Below are 24,640 nucleotides of genomic sequence, written 5' to 3'. Positions count from 1 at the left end.
AGATTGGGGATATAAGCTGGTTTGGCGGTTCATTCTTGAGATTGGGCATATAGGCTGGTTTTGTGCTCCATTCTAGAGATTGCGGATATAGGCTGGTTTGGCGATCTATTCTAGAGATTGGGGATATAAGCTGGTTTGGCGGTTCATTCTTGAGATTGTGGATATAGGCTGGTTTGGCGGTCCATTCTTGAGATTGGGTTTATAGGCTGGTTTGGCGGTCCATTCTTGAGATTGGGTTTATAGGCTGGTTTGGCGGTCTATTCTAGAGATTGGGGATATAGGCTGGTTTGGCGGTCCATTCTTGAGATTGCGGATATAGGCTGGTTTGGCGGTCCATTCTTGAGATTGGACCGCCAAGCCAGCCTATAAACCCATTCTTGAGATAGGGAAATAGGCTGGTTTGGCAGTCCATTCTTGAGATTAGGTTTATGTTGGCTTGAAAGTTTATTCAAGGGATTGGGGTCATATGTCAGTTTGGTGGTCTATTCTAGGAATGGGGGGGCTATAGCCTGGCTTGGTAGTTTGTTCTAGAGATTGGAGCTATATGTTGGCGTGGTAGTCAGCCCTCTAGATTGAGTTATAATTTGTTTTAGCAGTCCATTCTAGGGATCGTGTTTTCATGTCAGTTCTGCATCGTCGAGGGCAGGGGTATCCAAACTTTTCAAACAAAGGGCCAGTTTATTGTCCTTCAAATTTTAAAGGGTCCGTATTCTGGCCAGCGGGGGTAGAAAATGTCCTGGGCCGGCATCAGTGAGAATAAATATGGCCTTAGGGTTGGTGATAAATAGAAATTGAGGAGTAGTGCCCCCATTAGTAGGAGGAATAGTATCCCATGATTGGTATCGGTGGAAGAAACAGTTCCCCATTGTTGGTGTCAGCGGAAGGAATAGTGCCTCTTATTAGTGGGAGGAATAGTCCCCGTCCCCCCCCCCCAAGGGCCACATTTGGCCCTCGGGCCACAGTTTGGAGACCCCTAGTCTAGGGAATGGACTGGGCAGCTGGGGACATTCAGGCACTTCCTCTACTTTAGAGAGACTCCTTGTGAGTGATTCGAGGGGCTCTCTGGAAAAGCAGTAGAGTGCAGTATCTGCAGCGATGCTTCCAAATATCTGGCGTCTCTTCAGCTTCGTCTTCACTAAAACAGTTGACATATGAATTTTTTTTTTTTTTTTGGGCGGAATATCTCTTACCATGCCAAGTATTGCTCTATGTTTCCGATGAGGCTGGCGGCACGCTTCCACACATGTAATGTAAACGGCACTCTTCACATGCACGCCATGGGCCTCCTGGGCAGGTACATACACGCTCAGAGGTACGCGGGATGGCAGGCAGTTCGGAAATGCTTCTGTTGGCAGCTTTTGTGTCGGAACAAACGGCTGTAATTCAATCGGAGCTTTAACTCCTTTACAAATAAAGGGCTTTTCTCTGGCTGCTTTTTGTCTGTTAAACATGAAATACGACTTTCCCAGCTGTGCACAGCCAGTGCTGCCATGGTGGGTGCGGGGCGGCTGAGGTGATGCAGCTGTTACCAGACCATAAACCCCCCCCCCCCCCAAGCAGTCTGCCCTAATTACTGCCATTGTCAGTGCTGGAATGTTATGAGAACGCTGACTTCTCCTCCACCATCTTCTGCTGTGTCCGCTTCCACCTTGCCGTGAGCATCCACCGATCTCCGTCTCCACCACACAGCTCACCTTCACCTATATCTGTCCCCATTGTATGGCCATCTGCACCCCATGGCCTGTATCCACCTATATCTGTCTTCACTGCATGGTCCATGTTCACCAATGTCCAACTACACCGCACAGACTGTGTCCACTTATATCTGTCTTCTACTCTTATGTTCATCGTCGTCACAGGACCTGTATCAAGTATGTTTTTCCACTACGTGGTGACCATCCACTGCACGGTTCACATCCATCCCACATGTCCTTCTATGGCACGGCCCATGACCACCTACACTTGTCTTCTACTCTATGAATCACGTTTACCTATATCTGTCTCCATCCCACAGGCCACGTCCTTCTATACCCATCTCTACCGCACGGCCCAAGACCACCTGCACCCATCTCTACCGCCCGGCCCATGACCACCTGCACCCATCTCTACCGCCCGGCCCATGACCACCTGCACCCATCTCTACCGCCCGGCCCATGACCACCTGCACCCATCTCTACCGCCCGGCCCATGACCGCCTGCACCCATCTCTACCGCACGGCCCATGACCACCTATAATTATCTTCTACTTTATGAATCCCGTTTACCTACCGTATATACTCGAGTATAAGCCAAGTTTTTTAGCAAATTTTTTGGTGCTGAAAATGCCCCCCTCTGCTTATACTCGAGTCACCTTTTTGCGCCTGATCTCCCGGATTTTGGGGACCTGTTACTGGCTGGCTGTAGGTGTCCCCTGGGCCCCAAACTTGGCATATAGCCCCACTCTTCCTCTACAAGTGTGCACAGTTTTTTTTTTTTTTTTTGTCCGGGGGAGCACCAAATTTTTTTTTTTCCCCAAATTCGGGCACCCCTTCCCTAGACTCCCATGTTAAACGGTAATTTCTACAGTAACTTTGGGGACCCGGTACCAGCTGGCTGTAGGTCCCCTGGACCCGAAACTTGGCACGCAAGTGTGCAAAGTTTGCTGTCTGGGGGACCTACGGCCAGGGAGCACAGTTTTTTTTATTTTATTTATTTTTCAAAGCCGGGCACCCCTTCTGTATACTGCCATGTTAAACGTAAGTCTAGTCATGGGCACAGTGAGGTATGCACATGGACACCCTAGGCTTATACTCTAGTCATTCCATTTTTATTTTTATTTTTTTTGGTCAAATTGGGTGCCTCTGCTTATATTCGGGTCGGCTTATACTCGAGTATATATGGTATATCTGTCTCCAATTCCACAGGCCATGTGCTTCTATATCCATCTTCACTGCATGGCCCAGAATCTACATGTATCTGACTCGACTGCATGGGCCCACCCCTGCCCAATACAGTTTCCACTGCACATCCCACACCCCATATCCTATGTAGTCTCTGAGTTATGTTCATCTCCACTGATATTCATCTCCACTGCACAGCCTATGTCCACTACGTAGTTGTGTATCTACGTACATCTGTTTTCACTGTACAGTTACGTTTCCATCACCAACATAAAGTCCTATCTACTCCTCTACCACAAATTCCCTTTATCCTCCACTGCACCGCCCTGCCGCCACGCATATCCATTTATAGACCTCTTGCACATGGGCGCCTGAGTCTGTGTAATGTAAGTTTCTGTCACCTACCAAGCCCTGGTACATCCTGTATGCCCATATGATCTTGTGTCTGCTGGAATATAGTGGCAAAGAGTCATTCATGTCTTTTGGTGGCTGGACATGGCACCTGGGCTTTCCGTGTCGGGGGGGAAATGTGCCGGAATTTCCGTTGCACGGGTCAGTGCGCAAGAGGCCCTTTTCTAATCTCCACGGCACAGCCCCAGCAGTGATGGGTACAAAGGAGAAGCCAAGTACTGGTGAAAGTTAGTTCCCAGCCTGTTTGGATAACGTCCGAATCTAGTCATTTCCCACTTTTTCACCTGCCGTGCGTTGGCCATAGCTCAGCACTAACCGATTTCGAGAAGGAATTGTGGCTCCTCTGCAGATATTTGTCCCTACTTTTCAGTGGTGACTTTGTCCTTTGCAGATATTTGTTCAGCTTTGTTGTGTTGACTTTGGCAAGCTGCGAAGGTTGAATATAGAATAGTTTTCTGCGTTTCTGCCTACATTGGTTATAAACTCTCTGACCTTTCTATAGTAGTCGAGTGGTGTGCTAGGACTCTCCCACACAACATTGGACGTCTCTTCTGTTCATTTCATGTTTTAGCTGCAAACTCTTGAATAGCAGAGCCCGGATCTGATCACTTCAGCGGAAATAAGCGGCACTCAGTCAGGGGGAACCGGAGCCGGCGTCCAGCTTGTCTGGGCTTGTTCCAGAATAGATTATCCCTTCCAGGTTCTCGGGTGCGAGATCCTCGTCGTCCTTCCAGAAGGAACACTCCCATGTGGAGGTCACCTTGTCCGGCACGAATTGGCAGCTCTACAGTCTACACTTCATATCAAAAGCCAGAACATGAAAGACATTGTGTGTGGAGGGGGGGGGGGGGCGATGAAGTGACAAAACTTCAAAGTCCTCCCTGGGCCCATCCAAGGGGCACCCCGTGGGTAACCAGAGAGAAGAGGCTTTATCTGTACAAATGATTTTCTTGGATTTCAGTAACTTGGAGAAGAGATCTAATTACGAGAAGAGAAAACGAGTCGCCACCACGGTTAGGGGCCTGGAGACAGACAGCCCATCATACCCTGTACCTCCATCCCCGACCCTCTGCACCCACAGTAGTGCCTTTCTTTTGGCTGTATGCAAAAGTCCCATGGAAACTTTGACTAGACTAGTAATGGCAGCTAGAAACTCCAGCATATTTTCTTTTCTTGTAACAAGAAAATGTATGTTGGGATATTGGAACACTAGTGTGTATGCCTCAGGCAGAATAGTCCAGGATCTTGGGTATTTTTTTAGGGCATATTAGCTTGGAGTCGCGTCTGTTTTTTTGGGGGAAGTTGGCATTACGTCCCATGTGTGTATCTGGGTGGGGGCAATAGTTTTTTGGTGGTATGTGTGTATTTGGGGAAGAATGCCGCAAGGTGGGTATTGTTTTTGGTCTCCTGTGCATGTTTGGGGGAGAGTAGATGGGATTCCTGTGTGTGTTTCGAGGGGAGAATAAAATGGGGACACATGTGTGGTTTGGGGAGAGTAGAATAGGATTCGTGTGTGTGTTTGGGGGAGAGTAGAATGGAGTTTGTGTTGTGCTTGTTTGGCTAGTTTGGGGGAGGCTAGAATGGGGTTTTTGTGTGTGTATACACGCGTGTTTGGGAGAGACTAGAATGAGGTTCCTTTGTGTGTTTGGGGGAGTCTAGAATGGGGTTCCTGTGTGGGTTTGGGGGAGACTAGAATGGGGTTCCTGTGTGTGGGTTCGGGGGAGACTAGAATGGGGTTCTTGTGTGTGGGTTTGGGGGAGACTAGAATGGGGTTCCTGTGTGTGGGTTTGGGGGAGACTAGAATAGGATTCCTGTTTGGGGGAGACTAGAATGGGGTTCTTGTGTGTGGGTTTGGGGGAGACTAGAATAGGATTCCTGTTTGGGGGAGACTAGAATGGGGTTCCTGTGTGTGGGTTTGGGGGAGACTAGAATGGGATTCCTGTTTGGGGAGACTAGAATGGGGTTCCTGTGTGGGTTTGGGGGAGACTAGAATGGGGTTCCTGTTTGGGGGAGACTAGAATGGGGTTCCTGTGTGTGGATTTGGGGGGAGACTAGAATGGGGTTTCTGTGCTTGGTGGGGACTAGAATGGGGTTTCTGTGCATGTTTTGGGGAACATAGGTGTGTGTTTTAGTAATAGAACCAGGGGTCCTTTGTGTTTTGGTAGAATTGGTAACCCCAAGGTGTAGTGGTGTTCTAGTCTGCATAGCCATAACTTCTAGTTGCATTTCCATGTTCTGTAATGCTTGTACAGTTGTGAGGTACATCATCGGTTGGGGTCAGGCAGCTGCTCGAGGCATTTCGCCAGATTGCGCGGAGTGTCAGTTCCTGTGTCAGACCCGGGTTCCCGCCATTGTTTTCTCGGAGGTCCCGAACACAATCCAGGGAAGTTCATAACACCACCAACTGCAGAACAGGAAAGTAGAGAGACGCTCATTAGCATCGAAGGCATGAAAAGTCCCCCGTCCACCCAGACCGTGTCTGTTTATATAGGACAGGGAGGTGGCCAGGACAGCGCTCCCTCGGGGTGATGGTGAGAAAACATTGTACCCTCTGTGTCTAAAACTCCTTGGTTCATCTTCTGTAGATTAGAAATACCTGTACTACAATATACACAAAAGTCCTGCAAGCGGCATCTTTCGCCACTCCTGCACCCCCCCCCCCTGCAATTGAAATCAATGGGCAATGCTGCCGAAGTGCCTGCAAAGCGATGCGGCAGCGGTGCACTGCGGGCGCTAGGAACCCTTTATTCGGCTGCTAGCGGGGGTTAAAATCGGGCGAAAAGCGCCGCTATTATAGCACTGCTAAAATTGGTGGCACTTTATTGCTAATGCCCCCCCGCCCCAGTGTGAAACCGTCCTTTGTGTCAAGTTGTGTGCGTGTTATCAGGCCAAAATCACCAGGGTATGTAAACTTTTGATCAGGGTACATTTGGGTAGTTTCTGTTGCCATTATTGATGGATTATGCTTTAACTGGCAATTGCACGATGTGGCTCCCAAACAAAATTGACGTTGTCCTTTTTTTATTTTTTTATATCGTGATAATGCGACAATATGGCGGACACATCGGAAACTTGACGCTATTTTGGGACCATTCACATTTATACAGCGATCAGTGCTATAAAAATGCACTAATTGCTGTATAAATGTGACTGGCAGTGAAGGGGTTAACCATTAGTAGGCGGCAAGGGGTTAAGTGTGTCCTAGGGAGTGATTCTAACTGTTGGGGTGCATGGCTTACTGTGACACGTCACTGATCGCTGCTCGAGCAGGCAGCCGATCAGTGTTGTGTCACCAGGCAGAACAGGGGGATGCCTTGTTCACACGGTTGGAAAGGCATTTTGTTTAATGTCACATTTTGGCTTCCACGTCCATCCAGCCCCAGTTCCTGGTCTTCAGGAGTTAAACACGGGTGGTGGGGGCGGCACAGCTATGGCACGCAGCGGGGCAGAAATATACAGTCGTGCTGTAAGTGGAGACCGCGTTCTGTTATCTTGGAAAGGTCAGCATTGTATGTACTCTATATATAGTCCAATCTCTCAGTGTGCAGACGTGTCGGATTCATCGGCTAAAAATACTGGCAAGTTACTGGCCAGCACTGTACAGGGGTCCGGTCAAGGCTGCCCACTGGTCGAAAGTGGAGGATTCTGGGTGGTAGTCCAGTATTGGTGGACTGACTGCTTTTTGCATCCTCCTTTTTTACAGCCTCCAGGCCAATGTAAGACGCGTCTCTGCAGGATTAGGTCAGGAGGTCCAGACTATCTAGTTTCCCATCTTACCTTGCATCTTGTATTACCTTATCCTTGTTGTTGGCTGTGTGTGGCCTTTGTAGTGCTGGGGCCCTGGGTTCAATTACAACCTTGGCTCCGCCTGCATGCAGTTTGTGTGACGTTCTTCCCTCCGTTGTAAAATTGTAGAGTAACAATGCTGCAAATTGACCCATCTAAGCTAAGGGTCTCCAAACGTTTCAATTAAAAGGAACTAGTTTGCTGCTCTTCAGTCTTTGGGAACGGGGGGGGGGGGGGGGGGGGGAAGAGTGTGGCCCGTGGGGGTAGAAAATGTCCCAGGCCCAGCAATGGTGAGGATAAACATGGTCTCAGGGTTGGTGGTCAGTGGGAGGAGGAGTGCCACATCAGTGGCAAGCATGGCGCCCCGTTGTTGGTCCCGGTGGGAGGAATGGCGCCCCGTTGTTGGTCCCGGTGGGAGGAATGGCGCCCCGTTGTTGGTCTCGGTGGGAGGAATGGCGCCCCGTTGGTCTCGGTGGGAGGAATGGCGCCCCGTTGTTGGTCTCGGTGGGAGGAATGGCGCCCCGTTGTTGGTCTCGGTGGGAGGAATGGCGCCCCGTTGTTGGTCTCGGTGGGAGGAATGGCGCCCCGTTGTTGGTCTCGGTGGGAGGAATGGCGCCCCGTTGTTGGTCTCGGTGGGAGGAATGGCGCCCCGTTGTTGGCCTCGGTGGGAGGAATTGCGCCCCGTTGTTGGTCTCGGTGGGAGGAATGGCGCCCCGTTGTTGGTCTTGGGAGGAATGGCGCCCCGTTGTTGGTCTCGGTGGGAGGAATGTCACCCCGTTGTTGGTCTCGGTGGGAGGAATGTCACCCCGTTGTTGGTCTCGGTGGCCAAAATAGGGCTCCGTTGTTGGTCTCGGTGGCCAGAATAGGGCCCTGTTGTTGGCGTCGGTGGCCAGAATAGTGCCTAATATCATTGGGACGAATAAATGCCCCAAGAGCCGGATAAGGACTAGCAAATGGCCGCAGTTTTGAGACCACTGATTTTTAAGCCAAAAGATGAGCACCTGCCCAGTCACCCCACAATCTCGGCAGCATCCTCTTCCTGGGTGCCATGATGGTGGTAGAAGAAAATCTTCATCGTCTGTGAAATCGCGGCCAATGACTTCCCCCCTCAGGGCTGTATGTCAGCAATTTACTGACAGCCGTCTGTCTGTTCCCCTTTAAGTGCCTGAGAAAAAACTAGCTTTGCAGAGCTGTCAGTCATGCGGGACCGTGATCAATAACGCTCTCGCCATAATCACCTTTTTGTTACGGCAATCAATATTTTTAATAACGTTTCACTGTTACGGACATCAGACACTTTGGCGGCGGTGTGAATGGTTCTTTAGGAGTGTCGTCGGTTGGTCGCCCCCTCGCAGCTTTACGCAGGTGTGATGTCAGAACCAAAGGCTTTACGATCACCTGGGACCTTCCAGCCACTTATTGACTGCGCTCTGCATGATGGTCGATCTCCCTGAGAACATCAAGGAACGGAGGGAAACTATTCATTGTGACTTCCCTACCTAAGCATCATAGGAGGATTTTATCTATGGGGAGGATAGATTTATAGTACACAGGACACCTGAGCGTCGCATTCATAAACCCAAAACCGCTGCACGTTTCTTGTATCTTGGGTGCGTTTGCTTTACAAATGATCCCCAGGATCGACGCTGGTCTTCTCTTACTGTCCCCCCCCCCCTTGGCGGATTGCAGACCGCCATTACAGTCGATGGCGTGCGTGAAATGAGCAGCACATGCTCAGCCTTCCAAATATAGGCCGCCGCCGCGTACAGTGCAAAGCGTTCTAAAAATAGAAATTCTCTAGTATGAAAGACATCTTCAGAAATATCCGTCCGTGCTCCAGAACCCCCAGGATTCCTGGATGGCAGGCGTCGCCGCGTGGAAATAAACGTACTACCAGCTCACCCTCCCGTGTTTTCAAGTCTTGAAATGTTCTCTGATTAATGGACTCATTTCATGTAAACGGTCCCAAAACATGTCGCCTCCAACTGGAACTATGACTGTGCTCTCGATACAAGGCAGCTTCCTTGTCAATTTGTTCAGGCTGCAGCAAGATTTTGTACCCTTAATCCCCCCACGGCCAGGCACTATGACTGTGCCCCTACCCCCTCGTAGCCATGTGACCGTGCCCCTACTCCTGCGGCCATGCGACCGTGCCCAGGAGTCGTGCCCCTGTGGCCAGGCGACCGTGCCCCTACCCCAGCAGCCAGGCGACGTGCCCCATTGAGATTCAATGAGGGGTTGCTGAGCAGTTATCAAATTCTGATGTTCAGCTGCCTGATTCGGCTCTACCAGAACATTGTTATCGGCAAAGTAGCCTGTCGCCGTGTGTACGGCAAATTAAAAATGGCGAGTCAATTTGTGAATGCAGAACATTGGATAAGGACACTGCCGTTACGAAAACGGAATGTCAGGCACACTGTATGGAGTGTTTATTCTCATGACGGGGGGGGGTCCACATACCTTAAAGGGGGGGGGGGTCCACATACCTTAAAAAAATATGGGTGAGGTGACTGGTTATGTCAGTGCTGTATCTTTAAGTCTTAAATAAGTGTTGACTGTGGTGAAACATTGGAGTGTAAGCTCCTCTGGTGCAGAGACTGATGTGACTGGCTCAGTGTTCTGTGTACAGCACTGTAGACTATGTTAGAGCTATATGATGACCTAAGATAACATTCCCTCGCCGGTACTCCTGGGGGGGGTCGTCCGATATTCCTAATCCAGGAGTGTCTCGGCATTAAAGGAGAAGGACCTCGCTCGACCGACCCGATGCTCGTTGTGTATGGCCTCAGCCAGTGCTGCTCCATCGACCATGCCCACTAATGCATTTTGCCCCACCCACTGGGGCTTAGTTTCTGACTAGGCCCCCGGTGGGTGGGAAAAAAATATATTAGAGGGCATGGCCAGTGAAGCAGTGCTGGCTGAGGCCATACACCACAACGAGCATTGGGTCGGTTGAGTGGCATCCTGCTCCTTTTAGTGTGTGACCTGTGGTTAGACATTAGAGTGTAAGGTCCTCTGCTGTAGACATGTATTATAAATGGTTGTGTTCATATTCTTATTTTCACTAATCCTATAATTTTTTTTTATTTACTTTCAGATTTCTGAAAATGGAAAGGAGACCCTGCCTTCGTGGTTACACTGGGACAATGAGGTGTTGGAGGGACTTCCCCTGGAGGGTGATAAGGGAGTGTATGAAATTTCTGTGATCACTTTTTTGGTGGCAGAAAATGGAACTTCCATACCACAGGCTACAGACGTCTTCTCCATTGAGGTTCATCCTGAGGACTACAGCGAGCCACAGTCTGTTCGCGTGACAGGGCAAGAGACTAACGATGTGACGCCTTTCCTTTGCAGCCCTGATGAGCCCATTACAATTCTCACGGTTATTCTGGATGCGGACCTGACAAAAATGACCCCTAAGGATAGAGTGGATGTCCTTAAAAGAATGCGCGACTTTTCTGAGGTGGAACTTTATCAGATGAAGCTGGTCCCTGTAGTGAATAACAGACTCTTCGACATGTCTGCTTTTATGGCTGGGCCCGGAAACGCTAAGAAAGTTGTTGAAAATGGAGCTTTGTTGTCTTGGAAAGTTGGCTGTTCCATGGATCAGAACAGCGTCCCAAATATCAGTTCTGTGGAGGTTCCAGCTAAAGGAGGCACGATGTCTGCCCATCTTGGCTATCCTGTTGTAGGGTGGCACATTGCCAACAAGAAGCCACACGCTCCCAAGCGGTTAAGACGACAGATTTACACTACCCCAACCCCTGTTACCGCCATTGGACCACCAACAAGTGCTGTCCATGAGCCTCCTATCAGAATTGTTCCAACTCCCACCTCACCAGCTATTGCTCCTCCAACAGATACAACTGCTCCTCCAGTCCGTGAACCTATTCCACTCCCTGGAAAGCCCACCATCACAATAAGAACCAGGGGTCCTATTATGCACACACCAACACTTGGACCGATCCATCCAACCAAATTGGAAACAACCAGTGTGTTCCCTGGGCCCATTCGTCCAACAATGACGAGACCTTCATATATAGAACCGACAGCTGTGGTCACACCTCCTTCTGCCACCACCAAGAAACCACGGGTGACCACCCTGAAACCTGCTACAGATTCTACTACTACCACAACCAAGAAGCCAACCAAAAAACCAAGGCCTCCTAAAACTACCAAAACGCCAACCGTAAAAGTAGAGACCACATCTCCAAGCCGCACCCGCACCTCCACTAGTGGTATTCCACGACCCTTCAACACTGAGCCCAAACTCACCAATCATATTGATAAAGTTGTTGCTTGGGTGGGAACCTATTTTGAAGTGAAGATTCCACCTGACACATTCTATGATAAAGAAGATGGCACAACTGATAATTTAAGGCTTACACTGGAGCCTAGGAAAAACGCAACCACACGAGACAAGACATGGGTGATACTCAACAGTGCCAGCCAAGTGATGTACGGTATGCCTGACGCCAACCAGGTAGGTGACCACGAGTACTACCTAAAGGCTACAGACAAAGGTGGTCTCACTGCAGTCGATGCTCTTGAAATCCAGGTCCGTAGTTTGTTTCTTAAAGATCCATCGCCAGTGAAATTCACTGCAAAGCTTCAGGGAGATTATAATTCTGTGGCCAATGATATCACGAAGAAGATCCAGTTGGTAAAGAAGCTTGGTTTGGCATTTGGGGACAGGAACAGTAGCTCAGTCACCCTGCAGAATATCTCAAAAGGTTCCATCATTGTGGAGTGGACCAATAACACCATCCCTGTAGACCCTTGTCCTAAAGAACACATTGAAGTCATCGCAAGGAAGATTTATGATGAAAACGACAGAGTAAGAGATCATTTTCGTTCAGCCTTGGATCCAGAGTTTAAGCTTGAGAACATTGACGTGTCACTTGCCGGCAGCTGTAGGGGTAAGAAGGGCCTTTTCGCCATTCCAATTGCCGACGATGAGCAGATTATCACCATGATCGCCCCTACCGTAGCTGCTGACCGAAATCCAGAAAAGAGCAGCGAGGATGACGTTTACCTTCATACTGTAATACCGGCTGTGGTTGTGGCTGCTATCCTATTAATCGCCGGAATCATCGCCATGATTTGCTACCGAAAGAAACGGAAAGGCAAACTGACCATCGAGGATCAGGCAACGTTTATTAAGAAGGGCGTCCCTATTATATTTGCGGATGAACTGGACGATTCCAAACCACCTCCCTCCTCCAGCATGCCACTGATCCTCAAGGAGGAGAAAGCTCCTCTACCGCCTCCAGAATACCCCAACCAGAACGTGCCAGAGACAATCCCCTTAAACCAGGACAACTTGGGGGAATACACGCCGCTAAGGGATGAGGACCCTAATGCCCCCCCTTACCAGCCTCCCCCACCTTTTACAACACCCATGGAGGGTAAAGGCTCACGCCCCAAGAACATGACCCCATACCGGTCACCACCCCCTTACGTACCCCCTTAATGAACGTTGTCCCAAGTGGAGGGAGAGTCGGGGGGCTTGGGAGTTCCTGACTGAACTTTTGTAGCCTGCAATCTACTATCCAGACAACGGAAAGCATTGCTGTTATAAGCAAACTATCAAAGTTTTCTGGAAAAAACTGCTCCCTCTGCCCTGCTCCCTCATGGGCGGTGGAACACACAGGACATCTGCCATTTTCATATTTGTGTTCATACGAGTGTGCGACCACCTTTTTAGATTGCAGGCATGGAAGACTTACGGAAGACAGGGGACTTCCATTATACGCTGGGGTGGCCTTTGGTTCTCTGCTGTTTTTTGCCTTTAACACTAACTGTATTTTATTTTATTTTTTTTGTTTTACTTCTATCCACGTGTGTCTAGCTACAAAATGTAACAAAGAGAGACGAAGAGGATATCCTAAAAAAAAAAGAAATTCAAACACTGTCAGAGAAAAAAAAAAAACTTACCAAGTTTTTTTATGTTTTTATATTTTTAATCCATGGTTATTTTATTTGTCATATGTGTTTGAGATGATTAACTATACACCAAAATAAGCTCCAGCGGGGTTTCAAAAAGTTGGGTCGGGTTGTGTTCTATGTCTAGAATGAAGAATTGGTGTATTTTTGTGTCTTTTTTTTTTTTTTTTTTTTTTTTTTTTTTTCTTTTTCTCAGCCACAGAGTGTGTCCATGTGCTCGAATCTGCCTTTGGTTTTAATGGTCACTGATCTGGGCTTGATTGGTCAGCTGTGGAACTGTAAGTCCCAGCAGGCAAACGCTGCCAGGTCTTGGCAAAAGTATAGATTGCACTGCCCCCAAGCCATGTATGGAGTCACCCTCATGGAAGGTTGGGTGCTAAATTGCCAGCAGGGGCTCCGTCCTGTGCCCCCACAGACTGCACTGCAAAGAGCCACTGCGCTCTGACGAAAATTCAAAACAATGGAAACTTTATTTATCTGGACAACATGAACAGAGTTCTAGCCTGGAAACGTCCTCCTCTCATGCGTTTCACCCACAAGGCTGTGCTTAAAACCAGGGTTTCTCAGCTAGGGTTCCTCCAGAGGTTGCTAGTGGTTCCTTGAGCAAGGAACAATTTCTGCCTCAGATAAGTTACCATTGACACCAATGATCTTTTTAGCTATCTGTAAGTAAGGAATTCTTCCCAATGATCACAAGTGTGAGGAGCATTCTTCCCACTGACCGTCACACTAATGAGTTTTAGATATAGTAATTTTTAGCAGGGGTTCCCCGAGACTGGAAAGTTGTTTCAAGGGTTCCTCTTTGTTGAAAATATTGAGAATGGTTGGCCTAAACTGTAGACCTCTATGCTGTGAATAAAGTCCAACTCCAGTAAAGCCCCACTGCAAAGGTCCACCAGTCGCTTCTGTATAGGGGGGTAGTAAAAGCAGCTTTACTCAATCCTCTGCTCTAGCAGTGGACTGTCCCACTGAATCCTTGCGCCCAGTGCAGGCCTATGGGGGTTCTGCATGGTCTTGATAATGTCAGTGGACCTTATGCCCCGTACACACGATCTGATTTTCCATCGGGAAAACCTTGGATGTATTTTTCGATGGAATTCCGCTCAAGCTTGGCTTGCATACACACGGTCACACAATCGTTCTCTGAACTTTCGACCGTCAAGAACGCGGTAACGCACAACACTACGACGAACCGAGAAAATTAAGTTCAATGCTTCCGAGCAATGCTTTTGGAATTTTGCGCGTCGGAATTTCCGATCAGAATTTTTTCCCGTCTGAAATTATAAGAACCTGCTCTCAATCTTTTGCTGGCGGAAATTCCTCCTGCAAAAGTCCGTTGGAGCCTACACACTGTCGGGATTTACGTCCAAAATCTCACATCGGAATTTTGCTGTCGGAATTTCTGATCGTGTGTACGAGGCATAAGACTGCCGGAGTGCTGGGGAGAAGAGCCTGCCAGGCCCGGTCTACCAGCGCAGAGGAGCCAGTAGAAGCAGAAGATTTGGCAAGTTAAAAATAAAGGATATAGTCCCTAGCGCTACCAAGTGAACCAATAAACTAAATGATGTGAAAACTGCTGCTAGACCTAAAGTGTACACAAAAAAATTAGATATGAGTGAATACAAATTAAAAATTTACTATAAATAAATATAACGTCCACAATTTCCAAAATATAAACAATTTATTCTTCTGAACGATGTGGAAAAATCTTCTTAAGGATGGGACACTCTTCTTCTAAATGATATATTGAAAATTCTTCAGTGTTTAATCTTTTGTGATTATCCCAAAAACGTAATGCTCAAAAAGCTCTTGCCTCAATGAGGAATAAAGTAAGCCTTATCGATCTCCTCAAGTAAGTATAAATATGTGGCTCCAGGTCCAAGGAAACTCCGGCTCCAGATCAAAGGCAGCTCCGGTTCCAGATGGTATTGGATCAAGTTGAAGATTTCCAGTGGAAGACATTCCAAGGTATTTAGTAAGAGGCATGACCAACGTACGGTTGTGAGTCTGGAAGGTCACCGCCACCACTGGAAATCTTCAACTTGGTATTGGATCATCTGGAATCGGAGCTTCCTTTTGTATCTGGAGCCGGAGTTTCCTTGGACCTGGAGCCGTGTATTTATCCTTGCTTGAGGAGATTGATGAGGCTTTCTTTATTCCTCTTTGAGGTAAGAGCTCTGTAAGTATTACGGTTTTTGGGATAAGCACAAAGATTGAAAACTGAAGAATTGTTGATAGATCATTCAGAAGAAGAGTTTCCCATCGTTAAAAAGATTTTTCCACATCGTTCAGAAGAAGAATTTTTATATTTTGGAAACTATTCTATTTATTTATAATGATTTTAAATGTTATGTTCAGAAAGTTGCGCTGATCACCATTCACTCATGTCAAGTGTTTTTCCAAGTCCCCTAGATCTAAATGAGAGGAATATTATGTGTGTTTTTTTTTTTTTTTTTTTTTTTTTTTTACAGAATTCCGCTTAAAGCGGGAGTTCACCCGAAAAACATTTTTTTAACCTTGGATTAATGCTCATTTTGTCAAGGGGAATCGGGTAGTTTTTTTTTTTTTTTAAATCTAAGCAGTGCTTACTGTTTTAGAGAGCGATCTTCTCCGCCGCTTCCGTGTATGGTCTTCGGGACTGGGCGTTCCTATTTGATTGACAGGCTTCCGACGGTCGCATCTATCACGTCACGAGTAGCCGAAAGAAGCCGAACGTCGGTGCGGCTCTATGCGGGAACCTGAGCACCGACGTTCGGCTACTTTCAGAAAATCGTGACGCGATGTATGCGACTGTCGGAAGACTGTCGATCAAATAAGAACGCCCAGTCGCGCAGCCCATACCGTTAAGCGGCGGAGAAGATCGCTCTCTAAAACGGTAAGTACTGCTTAGATTTTAAAAACACTACCCGATTCCCCTTGACAAAATGAGCATCAGTCTAAGGTTAAAAATTAACTTTTCGGGTGAACCTCCACTTTAACCTGTAAATATACTGTGAGCGGGCGGCAGGTGCAGGCTGGGTAACACATGTATGTTGCTGACTTGCTTTTGGATTTGGGGTACGCATGCACTCGCCCCCTGCTGGCCTGTGTTGTGATTGAACACGAGTGTGGCGGCAGATTTTAGCCAATGATTTCAGCTAAAACCCGCTGATCAGCTGTGTCCAATCACACACGCAGTTCTGTTTTTTTTTTCAAACACACAGACCTCCTGTGTACAGAGAACAGTGATCTGGCTACTTCTTCTCCCTGAAAGGCAGGGAAAAGAAACAGCCAGATTTGTAAGTAAAAGCAGCATATATTACACTTGTCATAGGCGTGCACACGGGGTGTGCCCAGGCATATACCCTAATCACCCTTTACAGCACAGACCCCCCCCCCCCCTACTTTCCTGGCTCCCTCCTTTCCCGTGCAGTGCCACCAGCTTCCCTCCTCTGCTGCCAGCTGTTGCTGCAAGGATGTTTTAGGATGAGTGGAGGAAGGGGCTGGTCAATATGTAATTGACCATCACCTTCCCTTTATGAATGAACATCATGAGTGATCAGTAGTGTGTGTGTGTTTGAGCTTTGGGGTGCACACCCTTATGCAAGAGACTGCACACACCTATGACACTTGTTAAGCACAAAGTTAACCCCCCAAGATGTTAACACCTTCCCAGCCAGTGTCATTAGTACAGAGACCGTGTATAGTTTGATCACTGTATTCGTGTCCGACATCAGTGACCCTCCCAGCCAATGTCTGTTAGGGCCAGATTGCCCACCATCCTGTCGCATTAAAGGTCACTGATCACCGCCATTACAGTATAGCGTCTATAGCTGCGTAAATTCCATAATTTATATGCCATAGATTGTAGATGCTATAACTTCCACGTAAAGCAATCAATATGCACTTATCATGATTTTTTTTTTTTACCTAAGACATGTAGAAGAATAAAAAATGTATGTTGGATGGGTTTTATAATAAAGTTGAAAACATTGGGGAGGTTTTTTTTTTTTTCCCACAAAATTTTTCCTAATTTTAATTAAAAATTTAAAACCCAGTGGTGTTCAAATACCACCAAAAGAAAGCTCTATTTGTGTAGGAAAAAAAAAATATATATATATATATATATATATTATAAATAAATTTTATTTTGGATATAGTGTTGCATGACCACGCAATTGCCATTTTTAAACGAGTGCAGTGCTGAATAGCAAAAATAAATAGCCCTGATCATGAAAGGGGCAAGTGCTCAGCCTAGTGGACGAAACTTGTTCGAGAAGGAAATCTCCATCAAGGGATTTGTGTTTGTGTTGTCTATATAAATAAAGCTAGCAGCTTTTTTTTTATTTTTATTTTTTTTTTATGAATTTTGTACTGCCATGGCTTGCCAGTCCATAGCTGCACCTGTTATCCACCTCCTGATTGCACGTTTTTTGAGCTCTACTGGAAGACGGTTATCTTGTTTCCTTTTTGAAACGCCGCCCCCCGGAGTTTATTTTGCGTAAATATGCGACCTTTCTATGTAGTGCTTTTTTTATTTGAAATTTTTTTTTTTTTTAATCTTCCGCAGAAGATTTGCACCATGATCTCACTGCTGCCCTGATCACACACAATATATAAATATACATATATAATATATTAAACTTTTGCTCCATCGAAAACACACTCTGGTGCTCTCCCAGCAAGGCGATGATTTAAGCAATCACTCATTTTTTTTTTTTTTTTAAACAAAACAAAACAAAAAAAATTTTGATACAGCCTCAAATTGTTTTATTAAAAAAAATATATATATATATGATAAAATGGTAAACGCTACTAGCGGTTTGTGTAATCTCGGCTTTAGCGTTACAAAGTTGATCGCCGTTTTCTGCTTCTTGTGCATCTTCCAGCCATTTCTTTTTCTTTTTCTTTTTCTTCTTTTTTTTTTTTTTTTCTTTATATAATGATTTGATGTATTGATCGTCATTTTGTAGGCCGTCTATGACAAAATAATCCTTCTTATGCTTTCACCCTGAAACGATAATTGTCGAAAAACACGGTTTGTGCTGATGGTAAAAATTTTTCTTCATTTTATAATATCACTTGAGATGGAAGAAGAAAAAAAAAAAAACTTTTTGCAATAATGTTTAATGCCTTTTTTGAGTTGGATGTTGACAGATCATACAATACACACTGAAGCCATACTGAATTGTGTGATTGTGAGTGTCGTCCAAGCCACGCCCCCCCTCCTCCTCCTCACCAGATTAAGAAGGTGACCTTTCCCAATGTTGGAAATTCCGTTTTGTTCCCCCCCCCCCCCCCCCCCCCCCCTAATCCAGTCTGTTTTATACAGAAACCCAAAAAAATAATTAACTTGTGGCATCCTGGAGCGGATAATATTGCCCTGAAGGTGTGTTTTTCCTGGAACAAAGCGAATGTGGTTTGATGGCGGTTGATGCGCGATGACGGTTGCTCTGTGGGGGAGTTTTACTAAAACTGGAGAGTGCGAAATCTGGTGCAGCTAGTATGGGAGCAGGGGGCGGACTGACCATTGAGTCACTCAGGCACTGCCCGAGGGCCCCATGCCACTAGGGGGCCCCATCAGGGTTGCCAGGCTCAGTAAAACCAGGGACAGTATGTAAAAATCTGTTTGTTTTTTTACATTTGTCCCTGATATGTCTGAAACCGACATGCTTTTGATGTGAAAATCCTGAGATTTTAGCTGCCCCCGCCTCTGCACTGCCTCCTAGCGTGGTGGCCATCTGTAAGCCGGGGGGCCCCATAATCTTCTATTGCCCGGGGGCCCCATGGGTTGTCAGTCTGCCCCTGTATGGGAGCCAATCACCTACCCCCTTCTTATTTTATTTTTTTACAAAAATATGTAGTAGAATACATATTGGGCTAAATTTATGAATGTTTTTTTTTTTTTTTTTTTTTTAATTAATTGGATGTGTTTTATAGCAAAAAGTAAATGTTTTTTATTCAAAATTGTCCTTTTTTCTTCCCTTTCTATTTTTTCTCGCTATTAAAAAATAAATAAAAAAACACGGTGGTAAGCAAATACCACTAAAAGAAAGCTCTATTTGTTTTGGGGGAAGGAAATAAAATGTATTTGGGTACAGTGTCGCATAACTGCGCAAATGGACCGTTTTGCAAAAAATGGCCTGGTGGGGGGGGGGGGGGGGGGTAAATCTTCCAGAGTTGAAGGGCTTAATTAAACAAGCGGAAATCAGAAGCTGATTGGATACCATGCACAGCTGTATCAGATTTTACACTCCAGTTTTTGTAAATCGACCCCCCGTGTGTGTGTGTGTGTGTGTCTGGGTTCTTTATGATGGGCGGGTTGCTCGCTCAGAGAGGGCGTGGCCATCCTCTGATCACAGGCGCACTGCCCTCACCCAAACGCGGGTCTGTGATTTTTTTGCCCTGGTTCACATTGATACTACTTTGAAATCGCCGCTACTTCACTTGAAGTTGTGCGATTTCAAAGTAGCAAGGTCATTGCGATTTCAGGTGCTGCTTGATAGACATCTGTGTGGCTTCATGCACCAATGTCTATTGAAGTCGCACCTGAAATCGGCGAAAGTAGTACAGAAACTATTTTTGCAAATTGGTTCGGAGCTGCAAAAATCGTTGTGTCGCACTGATTGGAACAGTTGCCATTGCCTCCAATAGGCTGTGACTTGTCGTGCGATGTGTGTTCTCTCAAATCGCTCCAATGTGAACCTAGGCTTAGCCTGCTAAATATTGGTCAGGTCTTCACAATGGCTGCCTCCTTTATGCCATTCAGTTATCCACTTTAAAGCTCCACTCGCACTTGTGTGACGCCAAAGTTGCGCCGACTTTAGAGTGCAACTTGGATACGACTTTGACCAGTGATAATGGACAACTGTTACATTGTATGACTTTTGGCTGCGACTTTTCTGTACAACTTTTGAGGGTTAACATTGAAGTGGTATGGCCCTCCAAGTTGCATGAAAAGTCGGACCGAAGAACTACTTTTTGAAGTCGCTGCAACTTTAAGCCACACCTATATGAATGGTTATCACTGGAAAACATGGGGAACGACTTGTCATGCGACTTTAACCACTTAAGACCCGGACCTTTAGGCAAGCTAAAGGACCCGGCCAGTTTTTGCGATTTGGCACTGCGTCGCTTCAACTGACAATTACGCGGTCGCGCGACGTTTTCAAAACAAAATTGGCGTCCTTTTTCCCCCACAAACAGAGCTTTCTTTTGGTGGTATTTGATCGCATCTGCGGTTTTTATTTTTTGCGCTATAAACAAAAATAGTGCGACAATTTTGAAAAAAATTCTATATTTTTTACTTTTTTCTATAATATCCCCCAAAAGTATATTAAAAGTTTTTTTCCCTCAGTTTAGGCCGATACGTATTCTTCTACCTATTTTTGGTAAAAAAAAAATTGCAATAAGCGTTTATTGATTGGTTTGTGCAAAATGTATAGCGTTTACAAAAAAGGGGATAGTTTTATTGCATTTTTTTTTTTTTTTACTACTACTAACGGCGGCGATCGGCGATTTTTTTTCGTGACTGCGACATTACGGCGGACACTTTGGACAATTTTGACTCATTTTTGGGACCATTGTTATTTTATCAGCAAAAAATGCCTTATAAATGCATTGTTTACTGTGAAAATGACAATTGCAGTTTGCGTGTTGACCACAAGGGGGCGCTGAAGGGGTTATGTGTGACCTCATTTGTGTTTCTAACTGTAGGGGGGTGTGGCTGTAGGTGTGACGTCATCGATTATGATTCCCTATAAAAGGGAACATACGATCGATGACGGCGCCACAGTGAAGAACGGGGAAGCCGTGTTTACATACAGCTCTCTCCGTTCTTCAGCTCCGGGGACCGATCGCAGGACTCCAGTGGCGATCGGGTCCGCTCGACCCGCAGCTTCGGACCGGGTTGCGTGCACGACCCCACGGCTGGGCTTAAAGAGCCATGTACGTGCCCAGCCGTGCCATTCTGCCAACGTATATCGTCGGTAGGGGGTCCTTAAGTGGTTAAATGGTTGCATCATCGATCCAATTCTGCATCTGCCCCCCTCAATTGCCTCGAAACTCGCTATGCGAGTGCTTTGGATTACAAGCATTCTCCTGGAACGGATTATGCTCTGAGGTTCCACTGTTTATCTTTTACCTAATATTATGGGTTCTCCACCTGAAGCCCTCCAGCTGTTGTGGAATTACAAGTTCCATGAGGCATTGAAAGCCGCTGACGGTTACAAGCGTGACTCCCAAAGGCAAGAGGCATGATGCGACTTGGAGTTCCGCAACAGCTGGAGGGCCGCCAGGTTGAGCACCCATGCCCCTACGTCAGTGATGGTGAACCTTGGCACCCCCAGATGTTTTGGAACTACATTTCCCATGATGCTTAAGCAGTGTAGCGGAGCATCATGGGAAAGGTAGTTTCAAAACAGCTGGGGTGCCGAGGTTCGCCATCACTGCCCTATATCATTTAGGCAAAGGCTGCCGCCACCATGCCTGACCACACGTGAACCCGCCTCTGTGGTCTTTAGACTATTTTCATGTGGTTTAGGCTTACCAGATTGCCGATGACCAGGGCTTTTTTTTTTCTCAGACAATAGGTGCAGGAACTCCCCCTTTCCGAGTCACCCCTTTTCTCCGCCCCCCTACCCACCTCCCAGTACCGCCCCTTTTAGACAATATAGGACCAAGTATCATTTTGTGGTGCTAAGTAATTTTATATGGAATTTGGTAATGATATAAAAAAAAAAGAGTAAAATAGATCCCCTTCAGCCAGCAACAATAGATCCCCCTAACAACAATGGACCACCCACAACAAAATGTCCCCGCCAGCAACAATAGACTCACGGCAGCATCAACAGATCTCCATACAGCCAGCATTAATAGTCCCTGGCTGCCATTAACAATAGACCCCCTCCCCAAACAGTAGATCTCTTTCAGCAACAACTGACCCCCTCCCAGCAACATAAGACCCCCCCTAGAAACAATAGGTCCCCCACCAGCAACAAATAGACCCCCTCTGTAAAAATAGATCCACAGCAGTGAGCATCAATACCCTGCAGCACACCCCAGCATCCCTTGCCATTACATACAGTCAGTTCAGAAGGTGCCGGAACTGCGTTCCCCCGCGTTCCCGCTGAAAAAAAAACCCTGCCGTTGACACACACTGGCCCTGCAGGAAGTGTGGTGGATGAGACCACAAGATGAAAGTTGCAAAATGAAGGAAAAACGTTCTGGACAGCCGCACTCCAAAAATGAATTGCTTTTATTGTAAAATCAAAAAGCATGCCACAGCAGACGGGGTAAAACTGACGCGTTTCGCACCAAACTTTAGTGCTTATTCATAGCTTGCAAGATGAAAGTTGTGTGGATGATTGTGGTAAATGCATCTTATGGAGTGTGTATATAGAATATTGCCTTTTTATATTCCTCTTGTGGGTGGGGGAGGGGGGGGGGGGGTCCGTCCCAATGTGATCTCTCCCCAGGATGGACGGTGTCTGTATGTTACATGTATGTGTTACTGTACCGAAACATGGATCAGCCCAGGACTGTCACTTCCTGTCTAAGGGGCCGGCTCACATAACATTTCACACTGGCTCAGTCCACCGCTATAACGCACCTGATTTTATTTTTTAATTTTAATTTTTTTTTTTTTATATATATTTTGGACAGTTTGTCAGGTGAAGACAATATAAACGTTTGAAATGTTATTTATAAGCAACATATGATGATCACACTTCTAGTTGCTAAAAAAATGTTACTAAAATTCTTTAATAAAGAAAAAAACTTGCAGTGTGTTTTGTATTTAAAATTAAACGCATTTCCTGTTATTGAATATCTCTGTCCCTCCCACAATGGTGAGATGTCATAGAGTAGTATCTATGTCCCTCCCACAATGGTGAGATGTCATAGAGTAGTTTCTCTGTCCCTCCCACGATGGTGAGATGTCATAAAGTAGTATCTCTGTCCCTCCCACGATGGTGAGATGTCATAAAGTAGTATCTCTGTCCCTCCCACAATGGTGAGATGTCATACAGTAGTATCTCTGTCCCTCCCACAATGGTGAGATGTCATAGAGTAGTATCTCTGTCCCTCCCACAATGGTGAGATGTCATAAAGTAGTATCTCTGTCCCTCCCACAATGGTGAGATGTCATAGAGTCGTTTCTCTGCCCCTCCCACAATGGTGAGATGTCATAGAGTAGTATCTCTGTCCCTCCCACAATGGTCAGATGTCATACAGTAGTATCTCTGTCCCTCCCACAATGGTGAGATGTCATGAAGTAGTTTCTCTGCCCCTCCCACAATAGTGAGATGTCATAAAGTAGTATCTCTGTCCCTCCCACAATGGTGAGATGTCATGAAGTAGTTTCTCTGTCCCTCCCACAATGGTGAGATGTCATAGCGTAGTATCTCTGTACCTCCCACAATGGTGAGATGTCATAAAGTAGTATCTCTGTCCCTCCCACAATGGTGAGATGTCATAGAGTAGTATCTCTGTACCTCCCACAATGGTGAGATGTCATAAAGTAGTATCTCTGTCCCTCCCACAATGGTGAGATGTCATAAAGTAGTATCTCTGTCCCTCCCACAATGGTGAGATGTCATACAGTAGTTTCTCTGCCCCTCCCACAATAGTGAGATGTCATAAAGTAGTATCTCTGGGCCGAGTCTTGTGTATTCAGCACTAACAAGGTTTGGTCACATCAAACACATTTTTCATAAGAAACCCTCGTTTCCCTAGATTTCTATTGATTTAAAGGTCGACTCCACCCAAGGTGCTGACATGTGATAGGGCAACGGTGTATTAAGTCACTTTCTGGTGGTCTCTGCCCCTCTAATTTAATATATGTGAATCTGCTTTATTATGTCTCTACGAGAGCCCAGTAGTGAAAGTCTCCTTTGGTAGTCCGTCTTTTGACCCTTGCACTGTGCTGAAATTTCCTGCAATAGTTTCTCTGCCCCTCCCACAATGGTGAGATGTCATAGAGTAGTATCTGTCCCTCCCACAATGGTGAGATGTCATAGAGTAGTATCTCTGCCCCTCCCACAATGGTGAGATGTCATAAAGTAGTATCTCTGTCCCTCCCACAATGGTGAGATGTCATAGAGTAGTTTCTCTGTCCCTCCCACAATGGTGAGATGTCATAAAGTAGTATCTCTGTCCCTCCCACAATGGTGAGATGTCATACAGTAGTTTCTCTGCCCCTCCCACAATGGTGAGATGTCATACAGTAGTTTCTCTGCCCCTCCCACAATGGTGAGATGTCATAGAGTAGTATCTCTGTCCCTCTCACAATGGTGAGATGTCATAGAGTAGTATCTCTGTCCCTCCCACAATGGTGAGATGTCATAAAGTAGTATCTCTGTCCCTCCCACAATGGTGAGATGTCATACAGTAGTTTCTCTGCCCCTCCCACAATGGTGAGATGTCATAGAGTAGTATCTCTGTCCCTCTCACAATGGTGAGATGTCATAGAGTAGTATCTCTGTCCCTCCCACAATGGTGAGATGTCAAAAAGTAGTATCTCTGTCCCTCCCACAATGGTGAGATGTCATACAGTAGTATCTCTGTCCCTCCCACAATGGTGAGATGTCATACAGTAGTATCTCTGTCCCTCCCACAATGGTGAGATGTCATAGAGTAGT

At 46.4% G+C, this 24,640-nt stretch overlaps 1 protein-coding gene across 1 annotated transcript in view; it reads left to right on the top strand.

Annotated features, from left to right (window-relative positions):
* Positions 1-13,168, top strand: part of DAG1 (dystroglycan 1) — a 93,576-nt gene extending 80,408 nt beyond the window's left edge. The window contains exon 3 of the mRNA XM_040358815.1: positions 10,174-13,168. Coding sequence (XP_040214749.1) covers positions 10,174-12,549 — 2,376 coding nt within the window. The 3' untranslated portion in view covers positions 12,550-13,168. The remainder of the gene's footprint in view (positions 1-10,173) is intronic.
* Positions 13,169-24,640: the final 11,472 nt, after the last annotated feature.

Source organism: Rana temporaria, chromosome 7 (assembly GCF_905171775.1).
Source record: "Rana temporaria chromosome 7, aRanTem1.1, whole genome shotgun sequence".
NCBI lineage: Eukaryota > Metazoa > Chordata > Amphibia > Anura > Ranidae > Rana > Rana temporaria.
Note: the sequence above shows the minus strand (reverse complement) of the source record. Positions and strands in the feature narration are given on the sequence as shown.